Source organism: Apteryx mantelli, chromosome 12, assembly GCF_036417845.1.
Source record: "Apteryx mantelli isolate bAptMan1 chromosome 12, bAptMan1.hap1, whole genome shotgun sequence".
NCBI classification, from domain to species: domain Eukaryota; kingdom Metazoa; phylum Chordata; class Aves; order Apterygiformes; family Apterygidae; genus Apteryx; species Apteryx mantelli.
The window spans coordinates 6,490,738-6,511,727 of record NC_089989.1 but is presented as its reverse complement, the minus strand read 5'-3'; the positions used below and the strand labels follow the sequence as shown (position 1 = coordinate 6,511,727).

Below are 20,990 nucleotides of genomic sequence, written 5' to 3'. Positions count from 1 at the left end.
TGTCATGTGTTTATATAATGCAGTTTATTAAAATGTCAGAGGAAGCTCACCCGGCCCCTGCTGGTGGTTTGGCTCCTGCCTGTGGTCTGACCGGTCAAACTGTTTCGTGTGTGAAATGGGCCTGAGAGGAGATGAAGTGAGCCCTGAAGCTATTCCAGACATAGTTCACTGATTTTTCTGGACTTCTGCAACCCTCGAGTTACCCTGCCCTCCCCCCGAATTGAAAAAGTTCTCAAGCTTCTCTGCAGTTACTAGATGTGCTGGGAACCAACCTGTCCTATAAATGCAGTCAGGGCTGGCGCCTTTCCGAGGCGAGGAGGAGGAGCACGCAGGTCCCAGCCCCGGCCGGCGCTCGCTGTGGTGTTGCTCTGTGCTCTTTCCTCTGTTTCTTTTCTTCTTTTCGTGGCCACAGGAACCGCAGTCTGTATATTACAGAATTTAGTACATTTAAATTCTGAAGATAACTTGTAAGCCGTAGGAGATGTCATCAGGTAGCATTCCTGTGGCTCTCCCCTCTATCATCCACAGAGCACTTAAGAAATCCCCAAACAAAACACACAGTGTATCACAGCTAAACTAACAACTTTTTGGTAGCCTATCAACACGATGAAATGATGCAACTGTAAACTGCCCCAGAAGCTACCAGCTGGCATGTCGCCAGCCTTTCTTCTTGGTCCTTCCAAGCAGAAGATTCAATTAAAGCTACCATTTAATTAAAGTTATTAAAACGTGTGTTGCATATCAGTGTAAAAAAAATAGTTGCACAAGCCACTTACATCTGACAATAAGTAATAGTAGCTTCGTTTACTTACTTACCACTTCCAAGACATCACTGATGACCAGGATATTTTGGAAGCCAGATTGTCAGGATCTCTGCCAACTCCCGGGCCTCAAACTCTCAGTCATTTATATGCTGTTCTTGCAGCCAGCATCTGCTGTGGTCGGGGGGGGTCCTCTGTCTCCTCTGGCCTTCCCATGCCCTGCTGTTTCAGCTCTCGGATATTAGCCCCCTCCCGGAGAGTATCAAGGCCCATCAGTTTGGCATTCCCATCTCTTTTCTGGACCCTGAACATCTCAGGTACAGACTGGCTCAAGGAAGCTTTGAACAATACTCACCCATAAGCAAAAGTTAGATTCACAGAGGCAAAGCATGCAGTGGAAAACATAATTTTTAGATACTTCCAGGATGACACCTGAGGGGATGATGCCCAGGAGAAAACCTGCATGTCCACATACCCATTTAGAAAGCGCCATGAAAGCAATGGCCACTCTGTGGTAGATGCTCTGATATCCATGCCAAGCTTCTTTGCTCCAGCTGCATCAAAACACAGTCTTGTCCTGTCTTTCAACTGTAGTAGATATTTCAAGGTCGTACATACCTTTGACAGCATCAGACAGTATTCAAGAATTATGAGTCAGGCTTCCTCCAAATCATTATCATCAAAGAAACTTGGAGTTTGGGTTTTGTTTTGTTTTTTTCTGTTATTTGACACTTAAGGACTGAAATGTCTCCCTTCAAATACAAGGGTGAGACATCTACCTATTCTTAAATGGAAGCTGTGGTTTTCACATATGTACCCAACTCTACCATTTGCAGCTTTGTAAAATAAGAAATATCATGAGACTTGTGACAAAAATCACAGGATCTGGGAACACTGTACCGTGTGATATCGCACAGCTAAAAGCAGGTGTTCCCTGCAGGCGACATTTCCGTGAGGGCTTGTTGCGGCAGGCGCGCAGTGCACTGCCTCCCCGGGCAAAGCAGTCGGCACCGCCGGGGTTCGGGCCCGTGATGTCTCCAGCATGGCAAGGTCTCTTTAACTTGTTTCAAAGCATGAATTTGCACTTAAAATAAAGTAAGGATCAGATACTTTCCGGTAGCACATAGTATGCCAGCTGGCTTAAAAACCATTCCCTGTTCAATATTTAACATAAGATCTTAAAAACTATCCTGTGGTTTTCTGCAAACTTAACAACAGGCCAGCGCAACAGCCTCAGCGGCACTGCCTGCTGTAGGAAAACCATTTTAAAACACAGGGTGAAGGAATGAAAATAAGCAATTACTCTGGTAAAGATCACCTTGCCAGGTTTTTAATCTGTGGAGAATTATTCTATCGTACTGCAATATACAGCAATTAAATCATAAGCATCCATGCAGGGAGGGGGTGTCTTCTGCTTGTTTACATAGTTTAGAGCATTTAACTTGTTCGTTAAGTGCAAGCCATCAGTTCCATAAAACACACAAGGAAACCTAAGTTCCCTATAGCAGAAATGGATTCAAATCCATCCGAACTCACTGGCTGGCAAACATTTAAGGGTTAACTTAATAAATACGAGCTTTAAATGTCTATTTGAGATTCTCAGTCGCTTTCATCTTCCTCCTGTGCAGTGCTCATTTTCCTTCTGAAAATAAATAATGTTTACATGAGCAATAAAACCCACTCTGGGGGTACAGCTGTCATAAACTATGCATGGCCGCCGAGGGAACAGAGCCACAAATCTTGCAACACGCTATGGGTGTTGTTTCCTTATCTTGTTATATCTTTGCTGCCTCTCGTGTTAGATGCCTAAATAAATGACCGTAATGAAACGCTCCAGCACAGAGACAGTAAATTTACCGAGTGTCTCTGCCGCTTCCCACGGCCATCAGTGTCCGTAGCCGCACGGGTTTTGCTTTTCCCCTCCCAGCAGCGCTCGGACAGGCCCCCTCCGTGGGCCGCGGTGGCTGGGCTCCCCTCCTGCGCGCTGCGGCGACACCGGCACCCCGACGAGGGACCCCACGTCACCGAGGGACTTGCAATCACGTCGCAGCCTTTAAAGTCAGACCGTAAGGTTAAAACTTCAGGGAGATAAGTCATAAAATCCAGCTAACATAATCACACAAATGCAGAATAAGGAGGGAATTCAAAAGCCTTGCAGAGAGGCAGGGCCAAGCCTAACGGGGCCGCCTCCACCCGTGTACCTGAGCTGCTCTTAAGCCTCCCCGAAGGGCGACCCCCAGCCTTCCCGGGCCCTCTGCCTCATCGCCCCACCTCAGTTCAAAGCTGTGCTTGGCTGCAGATTACAGTGCACTTCTCTGTCCCACCCACAGCGGATACACAGAACAAATGATCTCCACCCTCTTTATAAGAAGGTTTTTTACCTGCTGGAAATACCACATCCCGGCTTCATCTTCCGTTTCCTATATTACACACACACACACACACACACACACACACACACACACACACAGAGTTCATCTAGACTCTCCCCGTAAGCCCTGCTTCCTAAACCTTTCATCATTCTGGAGGCTCATTTTTGTATTATTTTTTGTTAATCTTCCATCATGATGGAGGCAGATTATTACAAGTAGAATACAACAGTTACCTCCTTGAAACTCTTTTTAATCCTAGGTTGAAATGTGCCTTCTTCACAAATTAATTTAAACATTTGTCCTAGGCTCTATTTGGGTATCAAAGCAGCACGTGCCTTCAGAAATCCTCTACTTCTTCAGGATCTCTCTTCTCCCTTATTAAAGCTAGATTTGCCCTTTCCAATCTTCTGACACCCGCCTTGTCCTTCATAGTTTCCTGAAGCTAACCTGATGATGGGTCAAGTATTGCTTAGCTAACACTTCAGTAATTTAGGATGGATTTCATCAAGAATCAAATTTATCTAAATACTTGTGATCTTTTTCTTGCCTTATTCTAGGCAGCAGTCCTAGTCCCTTTTTTAAATTAATTGCATGAACCAGTGGACTTTTCAGTGATACCTGAACCACAGTAGACAATAAGTGGTTCAGTCATCTCTGTGTTCATTTTTTTGCCCCAGGAAATAACTTACTTGTAACTTTACTGTGTCTCTTCTAAGGTATTTTTCTCACTTCCTGCCTTTTATTTCCCTTGCTCACTGTAACTCACGTTACCTCTTACATTTCTGATTGGGTGCAACTACCTTCATCTCATTTTATACTACTCTGCAGTCATTTGCCAGATTTCTGTTTTTCTGTAGATCTTGCTTTCTGATTTTCAAGTCCTTAAAGAGTTCCCAAGGCAGCTGTATCCAATTTTTGCTGTCCTCTGCATCGGGATTGCCTGGCATGCCTTTAGACAGTCTCTGCTAGCTCTCCATCCATCACCTTGTTTCTGCATATATCCTTTATATTTGTTATTTGAACATGATGAAATTTGCTTTTTCAAAGTCCATTTTCTTTATTCTGCTGCTCTTCCCCTTTCCTTTTCTTAAAATGTGATCTCTTAGTTTCACATTCATCCAAATTAAATTTCGCTTTTGATTTTTAATGATTTTTTCCTTGTTAGACTCAGAAGTATCTGACACCCTACACCTTGAGAAATAAAGCAGTCACCAACATATATGTTCCAAACCCTCACAGTCTTGTACGCTTTTCCAGCAGAGACCTAGACAAATAAAGTCACCCATTATTAAAGATGGTTCTGCTATTTCCCCAAGTAAACGTCCACCATCTCCTCCTCCTCATGCACGGTCAGCACCGAATTCCTAGCAGCCCGTGCTCTGTCCTCCGTTGGCCCTCGCTCTCCAGCCAAAGACATGAACTGATGACCGTTTCACCTCACCCTGATCTTCAGAGAAAGTAAAGTCCTTTTTCCACATGGCCTACCTGGAACAGGCTATCATCTACCATAACAAGACTGTAGTCCTTTATGTCCTTTTATCATTGGTCTAACAAGCGCAAGTAATTCTTATTAAGTTAAGTTTTAATTATGTGGAAAGACTAACATCTTTGCACGTAATTCTCAGGTACCTGCCACTTGCATGGAAGCATCTCAGATGTTTGGCTGTTTTTTCCAGACTTTATTCCTCTCCCTTCCTTTTGTTTTTATTTTCATTTCCCTGTGGACTTAGAGCACTGATCCTAGTCAAGCCTTCGTTCTCAGTCGGGATCAAGGAGGCCTTCCCCCTGCGGATGGAGCCCGGCCACGGACAGCCCCAGCTGTCCTCCCGGAAAGCACCAAGCCAGGACAGAGGAAGATTTGCTGCTGTGACAGCTGGAGCACACAGACTTCTGCATTGGTTTCATATCCTGGCACCTGATTTTCCACTTGAGGGCACTGTGCGAGGGCCTCCAGCTGCCCGCTGTTAATGACTGCCTCATGCCTCGCCAGCCCTTCTGTAATGCAGCCTCCCAAAAACTTCCTGACCCCTTTGCTTCCTCCCAAACAGCACCAGGGACCTTGTGAGCCACCCGAGGCTGCTGTAGATGAGCTGCTGGTGTCTGCAGCCTGCGCGAGAGGACACGGAGCGGCGGCATGCCCAAAGCAGCATGCGGACGGGAAGCCAAGCTCGTAAAGGGGACTCGGGGGAGCGCGTGGCGCGGCAGCGAGCTGGCTCCGGCAGGATGCAGAGAAATTGCAGACAACTGCCAAAATGGTTCGCAGCACAGATCTGTCCTGATAAACATTAGTTAATACTAATTTAATGAATTGAGGACTTGGAACAAGTGTGGAGAAGTGTATCCATCATCCTTTTCTCAGTACACACTAAGAGGCACATTGTACGGATGCAGAATATTGTAGCATACAGAACTGAGCTTATTGTGAACAAAACCCTAGCTCTTCCACTGAGACAGCCACGCAGCTGAAGTTCCAGCACGTATTTACGACCTTTGCTGAATGTGGCCAGAATAGACTAGGGCATTTCCAGGCCTGTCAGCAAGCCACAGCGATTTGAATTTCAAAACTGAAACTTCAGAACTGAAGCTCTTAAGAGTATGCATGATTCATAATAAGTGGGACATACAGTAAAACAATTACTGGGGCTTGCCATAGGATCATATTTCCATCAGGACAGGAACGCGACAGTACCCATTCTGTAGCTTATGAGAGAGGAATAAGAATTCAACTTGACCAAAACACTTATAACTACAGGATCTACAAGTCTGCGTGTGTGTATAAGCAATAGAATAAGAGCCTTATCAGTTACTTAACTATTCAAAATGGAAAAAGCAAGAAAAAAATGCACTTCCTCACACAGTGAACAGATTAGTAATAGGAAAAGAAAGTATGTTTCCAAAAACTAAATTGCCCCTTTATTTAGAGAGCTACTCACAGAGACGCTGCATCGATCGTTCGAGCCATACGCGTGCAGATGGGCTTCCCGAGCTCGTCCGCGGTGCAGGTGCGCGCCCCTCATCACGCCGCGTGAAGGCTGCTACGCCACAATCCTGCCTACGAAACAGCGAAACATGCTGCGCCTTCCCCGCGGGCAGGCCAGCGCGGCAGCTGCTCTCACCCTGCAGCTCCTGCACAAGCGACAGCCGGTCCGTGGCTACGTTATCCGGCGTGGCAAAGAAGCCCCGCAGGCCACACACCCCTCCTGGACCACCGGTGCATCCGGAGATGTGCCTCTCCCGTGCCCAGTCTCACATGGTTCACTTTAAGAAACCGATTGAATCTGCTCTAAATACAGAGCAGATGAATCAAAAAACAAGGTCTTCCTTATATAAAACAACAGGGTCTTTTAATTAAAAACAAAACTTTATTTTAATTCTATCATACTAGTGTGCAAAAATATGGGGGATTTTTCTTTCTGAAATGTTTACAAAAAACATAGGTCAAAAGAAGGTTGCAATCTTATGAATGTGTAATTATCATCAGTGACTTTGTATGAGGCAATTGTACAAACTTGTTACCATTTCTCGCTATATGTACAGAAGAATGATATGATATTTTTGACATGGTCACAATATATAGCACATTGTAGAGAATGGCTATTGACTGCCACCATCAACATTCATTATTTTATTGAGATCAGACCTTGAAGCATTTCTTTTAAATAACTATCTTGGAGTATATAAAATTTCAAATTCATATGAACAGTTAACTTTCTATGTTGTCTTTAAGGCACATATTTCTATCCAGATTTTATTTTGGTCCGGAGGAGCTACTGTATTTCAGACCCCAGCTACCCAGGTATCTGAGAGCTAGGTTTGTTACAACTATCCTTATGTCCATAGACTTCAACAACATGTATTGAATTCACTGCATGTGCTGCAGCATCGTGTCCTGGCACAACTTGTTTCACCGGTGCGCCACTGCTTTTGTACAACCTGGGCGGATGATCGGTGTCCTTGCAACACCCGGGAGCTGTCACGTCCCGAGTCCACTCCTCCTGGAACCTGTAAGCGTGAAGGAAAAAGTTGCTTGAGTTTTATTTGCTCTGCTGAGGACACAGAACTTCCCCTTCCATTTTAATTGCACATCAGGCACTTAGCAAACAATGTGTGCTGTAACATATGGACTCGCTTCTTCTAGCACTGAAAACAGCTGGCAGCAACAGGGCAAATAATTATGTCTCTGTAAACACTGAGGCAGGCCTTGAAAAGGCTTGGTTTATCCGGGGTTGGGGCAGATGTTACCGGCTTGCGTGCCCCGGCTGCAATGCAAGGCTGTGCCAGCCGGAGGGGAGCGCTACGAGTGCCCGAGTGCAGAGCCCGGTGCGGAGGCAGCTCCTTGCCTGGTCAGCGGTGCGCGGGCGCAGGCACAGAGCCGGCTGTGCTCCGCAGCCTTGGAGGTGTCGTTTGCTCTCTGCAGAGCTGCCAGCGGTGCCCGCGCCGGGCCGCCGCGCTGCGCCTGGTGCTAGCCCTCGCCCGCCCAACCTGGCCGCGTGCTGCCCCGAGCAGGGGCATTCGTGGCACCGGTCCCCCGCAGCCCTCCTTCCCACCGCGGCCTCGGGGCGAGGGGGGGCTCTCGCAAACCCGCAGCTATTGCACAGCAGCTGCTGGGGTGCTGGGGGTGCTGGGGTGGTTCACCCCTGCACTGCGGTGTCTGGAGCCTCCTCCGGAGCCGCTGGCGTTGGCCGCCAAAGCCCGCAGCCTGCACGCCCCAGCCCGCGCACCGCGGCCGTCCTCCTGCGCACGGGAGAAGCTGGCCAGGACACGGAGCCTGCGTGCTGCAACCATCAGTTACGGACAGATGGCAGAAATAATCACGAAACGGGCTTTTATGTGACTGTGCACACATACAGAAACCCACAGGGGAGAAAGAGAAAATAAAAGTGTAGCTACTAAATAACTGAGGTCTTGACATTCTGGTACACAGCAGATACACTGCAGAAACATCCTTCCTGTAAAGGAGAATAAATCTTGCTCTTCACTGGAAAGCTGTATTACAAAACTATTTTGGGCATGAGCTACAGTCAGATAGTGTAAAGGCATCTCAAACCACCACTACTTTTCACGTGAGAATGTGCTCTTACGGCTGGAGTCAGGGACACGGTCATCACAGCCGTACTCAGATGAGCAGGATTTACCCACTTTAATTTGGACAACACAATACTCATTCATTTCTCCAGCGCAACAGCCTGATGATAACTTTATCCACTTCATATTGAAAGACCCACACTGTTTGAACTGTGCCTTATAATCTTCATGTGTCAACAAGCCCTCAGGTATCTCTGTGTTTGACCTCAGGACACCTATCTCAGTACCCCTGTGGCTGTTCATCTACCGTCAGGGAACAGAAGCTACATGCATTAATGCTGCCAGTCTTAGCGCTCGAAAGAAAAACCTTCTGACATAGTTGCTGCTGTGCATATGTTTTCTTAGTACCAGTAACTCAATTCAGTGTTCCTGAAGTGATAGACAATAGTTGCAAACCGAAAACCAGTTCAAAAGAGCATGCACAGGGAGACGAATCAGGAGAAAGGCAAGGCGAGACCTCTGCAAAATGCAGCCAGTTTTGCAGGGGATAGCCACAGTCCTTGCAAATAGTCCTGCCAGTTATATTTCAAATCTAGGTGTTTTGGTTATTGTGCAATAAATACAGTTTACTTCTGCAGCTCATGTAACTGATCCTGTTCTGACATTCTCTCCTACAAAGCTCTGCATTGCAAAACTCCCAACTACCCACTGCTCACCGCCACATCAGGAAGCCAAACTGGCTAAAACTGCAGCTAGAGGACAACTATGCTCCTGGCTAAGCAACATCCTCCTCTGATTTCATCAACTGTCAAGCTTCCATGGACTTAAATAAGTCTAGGATGAGGTGATAATAGCCACTCTCTACTAATTGCTGCTTTCAGATACAGCACGCAGACACATGGGATTTAACTGCTTCTTCTAGGAGGATGTCTTCCTCAAGTTAAAAGCAAAGGAAGATCAACAAGAGAGAAGAGGCCTTCATGCAGGAAACTCTGTGAACATCAAAGGGACAGTGAATTCAATGGTGCTCTATCTAAGCAAGGGCTGAAAAGCGCTAATAAGAAGGCTGCAGAATTGACAAGGGATAACTGTGCATGCAGCGGGCTCTCTGAATGCAGTGCTGTCAGCCAGGCGCGGGCTTCAGTTTGCCCTTTCATCCTCAGGAGCACTCTCCAGTTCATACAAGTGCAGAACAAGCGTGACCTCTTTCAAGTGCTTTAACTTTCCTTTACTCCAATTTCCAGCTAGACTACGTCAAAACCTCATAATGAGAAGATCAGAAAACCTCCCTGTACTCTTACTTGGAACTGCAGAACCATCCAGAAATGCTAGATGCCGAATATCTTATCTAGATGCATGAGACTACATTTGACGAGGGCAGATGCAAATGGTTTATATTCTGGAGTTAGGCTTTTTGGTTTGGTTGGTTCTGCTTTCCTCCTCCACTGTATTTCAGTTTCTGTCACACAAGCAAACAGGAAACCTGGCTGGTAGCTCCTGAGCAACCTAAGCAAATAGAGTGCAACAGCCCCTCCGGGACAGCATGCCGCCAGGTGAACCCAGGCCGCGAGGCTGCTGGAACCGGGAGCAGCAGCAGCGACACGGCTCCCACCTGGGGGAAGAGCAGCCAGCAGAAGGTTTGTCAGTGGGTTTTAGGAGCTTCACAAGAATTTTGCTTCGTGCGAGCCGAGAGCCATTCATCCCTCACTGGAGGGGAAACGCTACTCGCAGGACATGCGAGCAGCATGAGACCGCGGAGCCGCCATGATGCTGCCCGACGCTGGCGCTGGCTTTGAAAAGACATTCTTATATTGGAGGACGGGAGGGGATTTTTTGTTGCTTTATGTCTGGCGACTTTGCACAATGCTCTGGGGTAATAATGGAACCATTATGAAAACAATAATAGCGGCTCTATCGAAAGCACATGTTGCTGCGCACACCCCCTCTACGCTCAGTGCAGTAACAATTACGCTGAGGACAGAAATAGGTGTAATTTAGCAGCCAGCTACTCTGCGCTTTGCAACAGGGCCCCAAGATGAAACCACAGCTCACTTCCCCTCCCAGACCTTTCTTTGAAATACGCGTATCAAAAGATACTGGAAGATTTCAGCCTCTAAGGGGGCGGTGGGGAGGGCAGAGCAGAGCAATAACAAACTAGAGGAAAATAACTCCATCAAGAGCGAAGCTCAGGCTCGTAGGGTGGGCCAATCCATGAGAAAGGCTTGGAAGGGAAATCCAGCCCTCTCTCCCGTGTCCTCGCAGGCTGGGTCTCCTCCCCTCCCTGTAAGGAACTGCATTAATTGTGTACAATTGTATCTAACCGGCCATTTGCTATTTGCAGCCATTTCACCGGGTGCTTTGTGTAAAGAAATATTAAACACTATGGTGAAGATCAGTCCCACATCTTCTCCCACAGCCCTGGAAGGAGTCCACTGGTGGCTCTCTGCAATTCAAGTCTTGTAGCTGAGTGGGGAGGTCCATGTTCACGCCAGTGCAGCGAGTCAAGAGCCCTGTGCAAATGATCTGGCCTCTCAGCTGCATCCCTGGGCATCAGGAACCAGCAGGGCTGAGCTTTGCAGGGCTGAGCTTTCAGACAGACAAGAGCAATTTCTGACAGCAAGGCTGATGATTGTAAAAGAAAATGCCCTGGTCTTGCAGAGGGAGTGAAGTGCCCAGCTCTCTGGTTTGAAAACCAGACTTGGTTTGATGATTTGAAAAACAAACTATGCAGAAACTCAGCATCATGAAACACACCAGGCCAAAAGAGTATTTTCTTTACAGCACCTAGAAGAGCCTAGGAAGAGGAGCAGACATGACATCCCTCCACACAGCAGGTATGCTACAAAAAGAGAGCATGGCAGGAAAGCTACCCCCTACCCTTCAACATGGGTTCAGCTGGGAGCACAGCTCCCGCTGCTAGGGTTAGAGGGAAAAAATGAGCAAAGACGTGTCCCTCCGTACAACCGATATGTTGGAGGAGGGGATAGTGGTGTTGCAGAGCCAGTGTAGTCCTCAGCTGAAGTCCCAGCTGTCCTGTTAGCACAGGACATGGAGAATTCAGGCAGAACCAGGTTGCTGGCTCCGGGTATACGGGAAAGGTATGACGCCCCCTCCCGACACACAGGCGTCTTCAGCCAGGCCTGCAGCATTTGGACTTTTACCCTGGGAACGGATCTAATGAACATACAGACCCAGACTGGGCTCCAGAGGCATTTCTTGGCATTACTAGATACAGATCAGACTTTGGGAACCTCTAACAGTCTTGCAGAAAGTCACTATAGTAGGACACATTTTGCTCCCATTATTCGTCTACTGATGCCTCTTCTGGCTCTGCAGCCTCCCTCTGCTGAGTTTTTACAGTTGTTCTGGGTATTCTGTTGGGGTTTTTTGTTCTACTTCTTTTTCCTGCTGTCAAGCTTTGCAGCAGCGTGCCTCTCAATATGGGCATTTCTTCAAGCGTGCTCCCCTGTCAGTGTAGCAACGCTGCACCACGCTGCCCTCCAGTAGAAGGGCCTCAGATCCTTCAGCAGTTTAGTCTCTCCTGCTCATGAGGGGAAGAGCAGTTGGGAAAGTGCCCTCAGGGTGCAGAGGGAAGGGTAGGAACGTAGCCAAGTATCATCTCCCCTCTTGCCCGTCCTTCTGCATGGCCAGGGGGCCTACAGCCACGCTCCTCAGCAAGCCCAAGCAGACACGAACATTGCTTAGAGCAGCATGAGCTTCTGATTTGCGTCTCCCCTGCAGCCCCTCATATAAGGCAGTGGAAAACATCAACCATTATGGCCACTAAATGGAAGAGAAAGAGAGAATACATTTGGTTTTACTGCATAGGCCACAGTTACGAGCTAATTTCAGCAACTTTACTTCTGGCTTCTTGAACTGCCTCAAAATGCCAAGCTGCCTCTCCTAAGAGCATGCTGGCTTTTTTACAAAATCTTTTCACTTGGACATCTTTGTTGTTGGATTTTCCTCGTACGCTTTTTGCCAGGTACACTGGTAATGCATCTTGTAGTCAGAAAGGGCTCCAGCACAAAAATTTCAGGCACTAAAAATATCTTCTGTGGGAATATACTAGGCTGCTTCTCTGCAGAAGAGATTTTTTTCTCTTGATAATATGCTCCAGCTGTAGTGGATATCTTAAAGGAGGACTTAAACCTACTGAGACATGGGCTTTTCCATTTGACTCACTCCTGCAGTCAGATCAGCTACTTCACAGAGAATGTTTTATAACTTGGCCTAGAGCCGTGTAAAATAATCCACTTCAAAACATTCCAAATTTGGAAAGCACAGCTTCCCCCAAATGGCTTCACACCAGCAAAAGAATTCACCAAATTTCTTTGCCACTCTTTAGATGTATTTTTGAGCCGGACTGCTTTCTCCCTGGCTACCGTATTAGCTGGCGGAGGATGAAAAGGAGTGGGTTTACAGCTGACTGCGGTCCTCCCTGAGCGCGGAAAATACTCGTCCATCCGTTCTCCCTTCCGAAACAACAGCGCCCGCCTGGTCAAGGAGGCGCCTGTTCCAGGGCAGGTTACTGGCCTGTTATGCTGAAAAAACAACAAGAGCAGAGGCCGCTTCAGGTGTGGCTATTCCACACCATAGTCAGGAAGCCAAAGGCAAGCTGAAGCAGGCTCTTCTCGCTGGCTGCAGGTCCTTCTCCCGGCTCAGCTCTCTTTCGGCCTGCGCTGGCGCGTCACCGTGCCGCGGGGGGACGCAGGCAGCGGGCGCCCGTTTCCACTCGCGGCCTGCGCGTGCGCCCGAAGCAGCTCGCCGCGCGCCCTCACGGGCCTCGCGCGGGCCCGGGCCTGTTTTTACAGCGCCTCCCGGAAGCCCGGCTAGCACGACTCCCTGGCAGAGCGCAGACCGCTGCTTCCGCCTGGGAATCGGACGCCAGCAGCTGGAGTTTCTCCGCGTTACCGCCGGCAGGGGCCTCCGGGCCGGACGTGCCCCATCGCACCTCTGCACGGGTTTTTCATCAGAAAACAGCTGACCCAGCAACACCTTTTACTGCTCAGGAAGGTTCCTGTTTCAGAAGAAACCCTCCACCCCACGGCAGCGTTCCCAGTGCCGGCCGCCCTTCGGACTCTCCGCTCCAGACCGCGGCGGGGCCGCTCGAGGAAGGTCCCTCAGCTCAGGTGAACAATTTCAACCGTCCCGGGTTCGCTCTCACGCCGAATTTGGAAGGCTTAAATCTTAAAACGTTAGAGGGAGCAGCGTGTAATTTCCCGATTCGCGGCAAAAGGCGCTTTCCTGCCGAGGGGCGCTGCGCTCGGGGCGGCGCGGCTGCGAGCGCGGCTCCCGACGCCTCCCGCGCCGAGCCCTGCCTCCGCCCAGCACCTCAGCGGCCGCGGTTCGCGCACGCCCGTCTCGCCTAACGACGTGACGCCGAGCCGCGGCTAATCTCCTCCGCGGAGGGCGCAGACCCTTTCTTCAGCTAATCTGCCCCAAACCCCTGCCTCTCCGGCTGCTTGCTATCTCTGCTTTGAGCGCTAAACTTCCGAGAAGTAGCGCTGGAGAAAACAGGTCCCTCCCAGTGGCCCCAGGCCTCGCAACTTGCCATATGCTCCTCAGGCATCGGTCTGCTACTCAAGTATTATAAAAGATCAGACGTGCTTCAAATCTTGGCAGCTCCTGCACATAAGAGTTTCTGCTAAAAAATAGATAATTTTAACCTCTGTACGGTTCCTTGTTTCCAAACTGGAAGAGGTGGCATCGACTGTGACTACGCATTGTAGTTAATGATCCCAGGTATTTGTGGACATACTTGCCATCGTTTTAAAGGAATTTGTTCATGCACACAAAATGCCGGAATGGGGCTCACTATAAGTACAGTAGTTCTCATTAAAATACAGCATATGCTAGCAAAACTATATGCTTAACACATTTGCTCCGTGTTCAAAACGCTGGGGGAAAAGGACATCATTTTATGGCAGACAGGTCTAGAACAACAGTAGAGGCTCTATTGTCCAACATTATTGATAACTTTTATCCGTTAGGACTCTGGATCCATATTCTGGCCCCTCATTACATCCAGAATTACCTCATCAGCAAACGAAGGCATCCCTTTAACAGATGATAGCTTTTTAATCCTCCATAAGTTACTCCATAAACCATAACAAACCTGCCTGAAAGAACTGGCTTTTTATCTTATTTGTTCTTAAAGTATTTTTGATTCTTAAAGTGGGCAAATCAAAACATAGCATAGTTAACCTCTAAACCTACTTCCATTAAGTCTGAAAAGCAGCAAGACCTACATCCTTTTCTGGTCAAAAATAGGCTAAGATATACTCAGGAGGGTCCTCCTAAAGGTTGGAGGAAACCTCACTTTCTCAGACACTTCACATGCTCCATGAGGAACCGGCAGAACTGTTTTCTTTAAGGAAAGAAAATGATATCGTAAAACCCCTCTCTCCTTCTCAGATAAGGGCACAACTCATCTATCAGGCTTCCTTTTTCAAGGGGTTAAGGAGCCAATTCCCATAGTTATATTACACAGAACAACACCTACTGCAGCTCTGCTGCGGAGGAAAGCGTCCACACGGCTTTAGATCTCCTACCACGGGTTCAAGAAGTTTGCTGATTTTTCTCATGAAAAGGGCAGGGAGAAAACAATCAGACTCCCAGGTTTCTTAGTACAATTCCTTATTAGAAAAATAAAATAGGATTTTTGATAGTAACTAAGTGGTCTAGTAATACATTCACAAATTCCTCCTAATACAAACCTTGGTTAAATTATCTTTCAGTTTCTTCATGACCACGCATGCACACTTTGGTTCAAATGCCCGCAGCAATATAAAGAAGCTTTCTTTTCAGCTTGTTTGCCCTCAGTTTTGCTGCTGTTTCCAACCATACCAAATGTCTCTGTTTATTTCTGCAGACCATCAGAGCTAACAGCTCTACTGCTACAGCAACGCATGCAGTTAGAAAATTCCTCCAAGCAAAGGCTGCCACGAACGTGCACTTCATGCTAAATGGAGAAAGGAGCCACAAAACAATGCAGGCAGCAAACACACCTTTCGTGTCAGCAGTCTCACAGCACGGGCCAGCTCCAGGTCCGCGCTTACCTAGCGCTTCCTCTGCCCAGCCCTGCTGGTACCAGTGCGCTATGTGCACAGGACGGTGAGAGCTAGTCTAATGCATTACGGAAAAAATAAGCCTTGCAAGTGAAACATAAAGCTGACTTATCACTTGCTGTCTGCAAGACTCGGCATGAAATATGTTAGCATAATTTCCACCTCTCATCCAGTGCATATATCCATTTAACAGGATTAAACATTAGAAATGAAGAGCATTTACCAACCTTGATTAAATGGATCTTATTTGAGTGAGGAAAGAGGATGTGGAACAAACTGTTAAAGGGTCAAGCTTTTTCCTAAAGCAATCCCAAGGAAGAGTTTTATCCAGCATCTGTAACTGCTTCAATTCCCATCCAGGCTTAGGAGCAGCTGTTCTCTGCGTGAGGAACGGCTACACTTTTGGCTCTGGCATGGGCATATGAATACACTTGCTCCTCCAGCTGATTTTTGCTCTAGCTAGTGATCAGCTGGGATCATATGACCTCTGCATCATGGAAATAAAGCGGACCTTGGTTAGCAGTAGAGCTCAGGCACCAGGAAGGTGGGTATGCGCACGGGGATTTAACACAGCCGGCAGGTTGTGCTGTGTAGAAAAACCAAAGAGCTCACAGGCTTCACTGCTCTCCCTCTCTTGGTTTCCCCACTGAAGTTTACCCATTCTCCGCTATTCTAGAGAAATAATGAACTTGTTGACTTCTGGTCCCAGCGAGGCTGCTTATCCAGATGAATTGTATATTCCCTGCTGCTTTCAGTTAAGAAAGGATGTACAGAATTTGGTAAACACAATACAACAGCTTCTGCTTGGTGGAGTGGTGCAGATAAGAACCGCGCAAGAGCTTGAGGCTGCAGCAGAGCCCCAACCTCTGTGTATAGCCCTTGTGCGTTTATCCATGTTATTTTAAAAGCAAATGACACTTTTACCAAACATCAGTGCTGCAGCAGATTGAAGTTGCTCAAAATTAAAAACTGGATCCCGAGTCTTCTGAAAACTTGTTTAGGATACGATCACCATTTAATTAGCTTTATACATCTTTCTGAAATCACCCAAAGTGAAGAGTTGATTAAACAGCCATCAGACTTTTGTGCAAGTGCTCCATTTGAATACCATTTCCAGCTGCACTGTGACACCGAAATAGGTTTATAACCTGCATAAAATTGTTTTCCGCCGGTAACCACTACAAATCAAGACGCTGCTGTACACAAAAGCTGTACAAGTGAGCAGTGAATTAAAAGTAAACAAGGATGGTGCCATATATTATTGTATACGACGACTGAGCAGTACCCAAAGGATAGCAAAGAGGAAACGACATGTAATTATATGGATAACAGCAGCAACACAGTGATCAGATTTTGACACGTTGTGCATTCGGTTTTCTGTTTTTCTTTTGTTGACAACAGCACAGCGTAGCACATCTGGCCACAGGCGGAGGTTGTTTTGAGCTGGTACAGAAAACACCCATGCCCAGCACGCACGGGCGCACGCCGCTCGCTGCGCCTCCTTCCGCCTGGGCGCTGCTGCGGGCAGCGAGCTGTGGCGCGAGAGGGAGCAGCCGTCGATGACGGCAGGGCCGGGACGCCCCGCTTGCGAGCGGTTCTGCCGCGGCCCGGGGCACCGGCGGGCTCCGCTCCCGAGGTGTTTGGGCAATGCGGCCCCTCGGGACCGTGAGACAGCACGGAGCAGCCGCTTTGCTGCTGCGGTTCAGCTGCCAGTTAACCAAGCCAATTAAAAACCTCTCTGCAGCTAATGCGGTGCCGCCGCCTCCGCAGGCAGCCGGGAACGAGCTCCGCGGGGCAGAGGCGACGGGCGTCTGCCCCTCGGGGGCTCTCCTGCAGCACGCACGTTTCCCTGATCCGCTTTCTAAGATCCGTTCAACAAACCCCTTCAAAACCGCTGTGTTTCAATAACCTTACCTGTAGAAGCCTTGGTTATCATAGGCCATGTTAGTCGCATCATCAAATACTGGTTTATTCCTGAGTTTTTTATTGTTGTTGTTATTATTTCTTCCCTTATAACCAAAGTAAGCAGCTTGCATGTTCTCTAGTTCTTCACTTCTGAGCTGGTACCAGAGCTGCATATCTCTGTCAATAAAGCAAAGGGTAAAATACATCACTATGATAAACAGTTGTATATCGGAGCTCTTATCTGACCGCAGCCCTGATTCACTTAAGTTTGAGTTTAAATGTAAATCCATCTCTATTGAGGGCAGCATCTAAATACATGCTGAATTTCAAGTGTAAGCCAAATTTCTGGAAACTTAAATATGTGCTGCCCTTAAGAGGGAGGCTTTCTTAAATAAGGGACTTAGGATAAATACTATTCTATGAAATAGTGTTCTTTTAAGTATCATGCAGCATTCTGCAAAAAACAGCCTGAACAGTTTTCTTATGAGCACCTGTGAATAGTTCAAAGCACCAAAAAGAACAGAAATTATTTTAATTTAATTTGGTGGATTTAAAGACTATTCTAGAGCACCATGTCAACTTAACCCCCACTAAATCCCACACGTGAGGATCCTATGCCCCATGCAGCTGGGGTGACACGGTGCTGAATGCTGTCATTCCCTGTCCTCTGAACATTTTCCTATAGTTAATAGGGAAAGGCATTTCTGGCATGATTTTGTGTCTGTTTTCTCACAGACCTTTATCAGTGACACCAGGTCAGGCCAGATCCTGTTGTATGTGAGGAGACTACAGAGCATTGCCACTTCATGGAATAAATTACTTCAGAAAAAAAAATATTTTCTGTGAATTTCTGCAATACTGCCATTCCTAAGGGTTCAAAAATTGTCAGGCACATTTAAAATTGACAAACTGACTTAAAAATGGAGGAGGCAGCTATTATATTGCCTTTTTTAAAGCAGGGCTTGTTTAGTTGCCTTCAGTACTTCCTTTAGGAAACACTCAAGGCACTTTTCACACTTCTCTCTACAACTCTGAGGGCCAAAAAAAATTGCTTTTCTTGTTTTTAAAAGAGGTCTAGGATTTGCAAAATCACAGGCGTTCGCACTAGCTGATGGGACAAGATTACACTGTGAGAGTTGGCGATGCCGACTTTCACGTCATCTCTCTCAGGGCGCGATCCCGCTCCTGGGGAAGAAAGCGGCAGGGAAGGTCGCTCGGTGGGACACGTCCTGCGAGGAAGCTGGGTTGGGTGAAGATTTGAGGAACCTTTGCCCCCTGTCGCTCCGAACGCAGGGGCGAAACACAGGATGGCACGTGATGAAAGCACTTCAGAGACCACCAGCCACGTACCTGGCCAGACGGGTCTGTAGACAGAGGCGACCCTTTTTTAGCAGCCCGACTAAAAGCACCGAAGAAGCAGAGGGGCAGACTTCAAAGCTACAGGCAAGAGGAGACATCACAAGCGCCGACTACCTTTTCTCTCAGAGATGGTCTAACAGGTGCTTATTTAACTAATCCTTTAAAAATTATTCTTGGTTTGTATTGAGCTATCAAACCCGTGGCTTCTTTTCAGATTAAAAAAATGCTTTGTGCACCCAAGAGTCGGTCCACACTTTCCACCTCTATGGACCGGTCTCGTAAGCAAGACGCCCTCTGCGCAGCTCCCCGGCGCTTTCAAGCACGGGCGGCAGCTCGGGCGAGCGTTACCCAGGGGCGTGCTGCGCCTTCGCCCGCAGCGAGGCAGGTTTCTGGAGCACCGCTTGCGTGGTTTTCGGAGCGCAGCGTGTTTCCCGGCCCCGCGATTGCTGCCCGGCGGCTGCCGGCGGGAGCGTGGGAGAGCCCAGAGCCGGCGGCTCCCGAGCGGCCCCATCCCGGAGCCGATCCCGGCGGCAGGGGAGCGAGGCGGAGGGCAGCAGTGTGCCGGGAAGCGCCACATGAAGGGAATTGCTTCATGTACTGACGACAGCGCAGGGTACAAACTCCCCGCGTAAAGGTGCCTTTTTATTTTCTTTTTTTTTTGGTGAGAGAGAAAATATCAAGTCAAAGGCATGTGAAGTGCTAATGCTGACAAAATTTCTTTTAAAATAAATGGAAAACAAGGACTTTGATACGAATAGTCTTATCAAAAAGAAAAGCAGCAATTTTAAAAATGCCAATCAGCCCTTTCATTTCAAATATTATTTCACGCTAGCAGTGAAAACCTAATATCATGAATGACACCAAAGACTTTTTGCCTCATAGAATCTTTTCAAGGGAAACAGAAAATTTGTTTTTTTTATTCCAATCAGATTCTGAAATTACAGAATATCTCCCCAAAGAGGACTTGTGGCTCCTACACAGTTGTAGATAGAACAGAGCTGGGAGCACAGAGACCTTCACGCGTACCCTCACCAGCCTCCCTCCGCTTTACCACTGCCCTGCCTGATTTCAAACACTTCTCTAAAGCAAGAAGAGGTTAGAAAACAACAAGAAGTGCAGCTTGCTGCCTTTACAGCAGACACCGCAGGGATGGAGGCAGATATACCACTGACGTTACGTGCAGTTTTAGGAACAACAAGCAGGCAAAATGAGAGGCAAATGAAGAAAAGGCGCCCGCAGAAACCTTTCTGCGGCAGGTGAGTTAGACGGCACGCTCTCAAGAACAACAGTTCAGCAGCTTTAGCACTTAGTCATGTTCCACACTAAGTTTTTATAACGGCCTGGACTGGTAGATTTAATTCTTCCCATGCCTGTTTGTAATTCTGCCCAGGGTCTTGTGCTTCAAGCCAGCAGACAAAATCCTGTGTCTTTCCAGCATCCTTGTTCATCACATCTTTGTAACAGCTTTAAGTTGACTTTGCAGATGGTGAGAGCTTTGATGGCTTTGACATGAGTAGATTAATTTTCCCAGCAGAGTTTGATGAGAGAAAAAAGAGCAAAAAACGAGAGGGAGAGAGAGGGGGGGAGAGGGAATACAGCCAGTCTTAAAAACTGCAAGGAGAGAAAGACTGGGCCAGCAACTAAGACCTGGGATGTACACCCTCAGTTCCTGCGTAACCCTGGGTAAGCCCAGATCTGCCTAGGTCCACTTAGGTCATCTGATATTAAAAGAAATTAGGTGCCCAAATACTCTTGATTTCCAAATCTTTCAAAGCCCAAAGCCTAATTGGCAAAATAAGGATTTTAAGTAATTAACATCACTGTGGTGTTGTAAGCATCAGTTCCTGGAAAGGAACTTTGAAGCTCTCTGCTCTCACAGCCATGGGGTCCATATGACATACACAACTTTGCCATTTAAAAAAAAATCTTTTCTTGACATACCTTTCAGTTCTCCTTCTTTCACTTTTCTTCACACACTTGATGAGACAACAAGTTAAAAAAGCCATAGACATCAGCAGAATGATGGCACAGCTCACAATGGAAGCAATCACTGCTACCTTAAATCCAAAAGTCTCATATTTTGATATGGCTGCAGCAAAGCAAACATAGAAGCAGGTTTCTAAGGTGAACACGTGAATACATCTTCCACAGTTCCATCAAATCATGCTGAAACCTACCCACTTCACACTTCTGCTAATAATAACTCTATGAAGACTTTCACCTTAGTACGTGTTAAGTTATCAGAGTGTCTTGGTTCCAACATAAAGCTATGCAGCCTCAAATCGGGCTATTTAAAAATCACCTGTTTACAAGATGTTAATGAATTGTTCACAAGTATTTTACCACCTCAATTAATTAACACAATGCCACTAACACTGCAGTGGCTAAAAAGCACAACTTTCTCAGTATATCAAATGCAAGTGAGCTACCAGACTCTCTTGCTCAGTTGTTAACAAGGACAGGAACTGCAAAAACAAATACTGAAAGGGGTAAAAGGG

The 20,990-nt window shown here is 47.3% G+C and overlaps 1 protein-coding gene across 1 annotated transcript in view; it reads right to left on the bottom strand.

Annotated features, from left to right (window-relative positions):
* Positions 1 to 6,512: 6,512 nt before the first annotated feature.
* Positions 6,513 to 20,990, bottom strand: part of SUSD3 (sushi domain containing 3) — a 33,906-nt gene continuing 19,428 nt past the window's right edge. The window contains exons 3-5 of the mRNA XM_067303581.1: positions 20,434 to 20,581; positions 17,143 to 17,310; positions 6,513 to 7,135 (exon numbers count right to left, since the gene is read on the bottom strand). Coding sequence (XP_067159682.1) covers positions 6,922 to 7,135; positions 17,143 to 17,310; positions 20,434 to 20,581 — 530 coding nt within the window. The 3' untranslated portion in view covers positions 6,513 to 6,921. The remainder of the gene's footprint in view (positions 7,136 to 17,142; positions 17,311 to 20,433; positions 20,582 to 20,990) is intronic.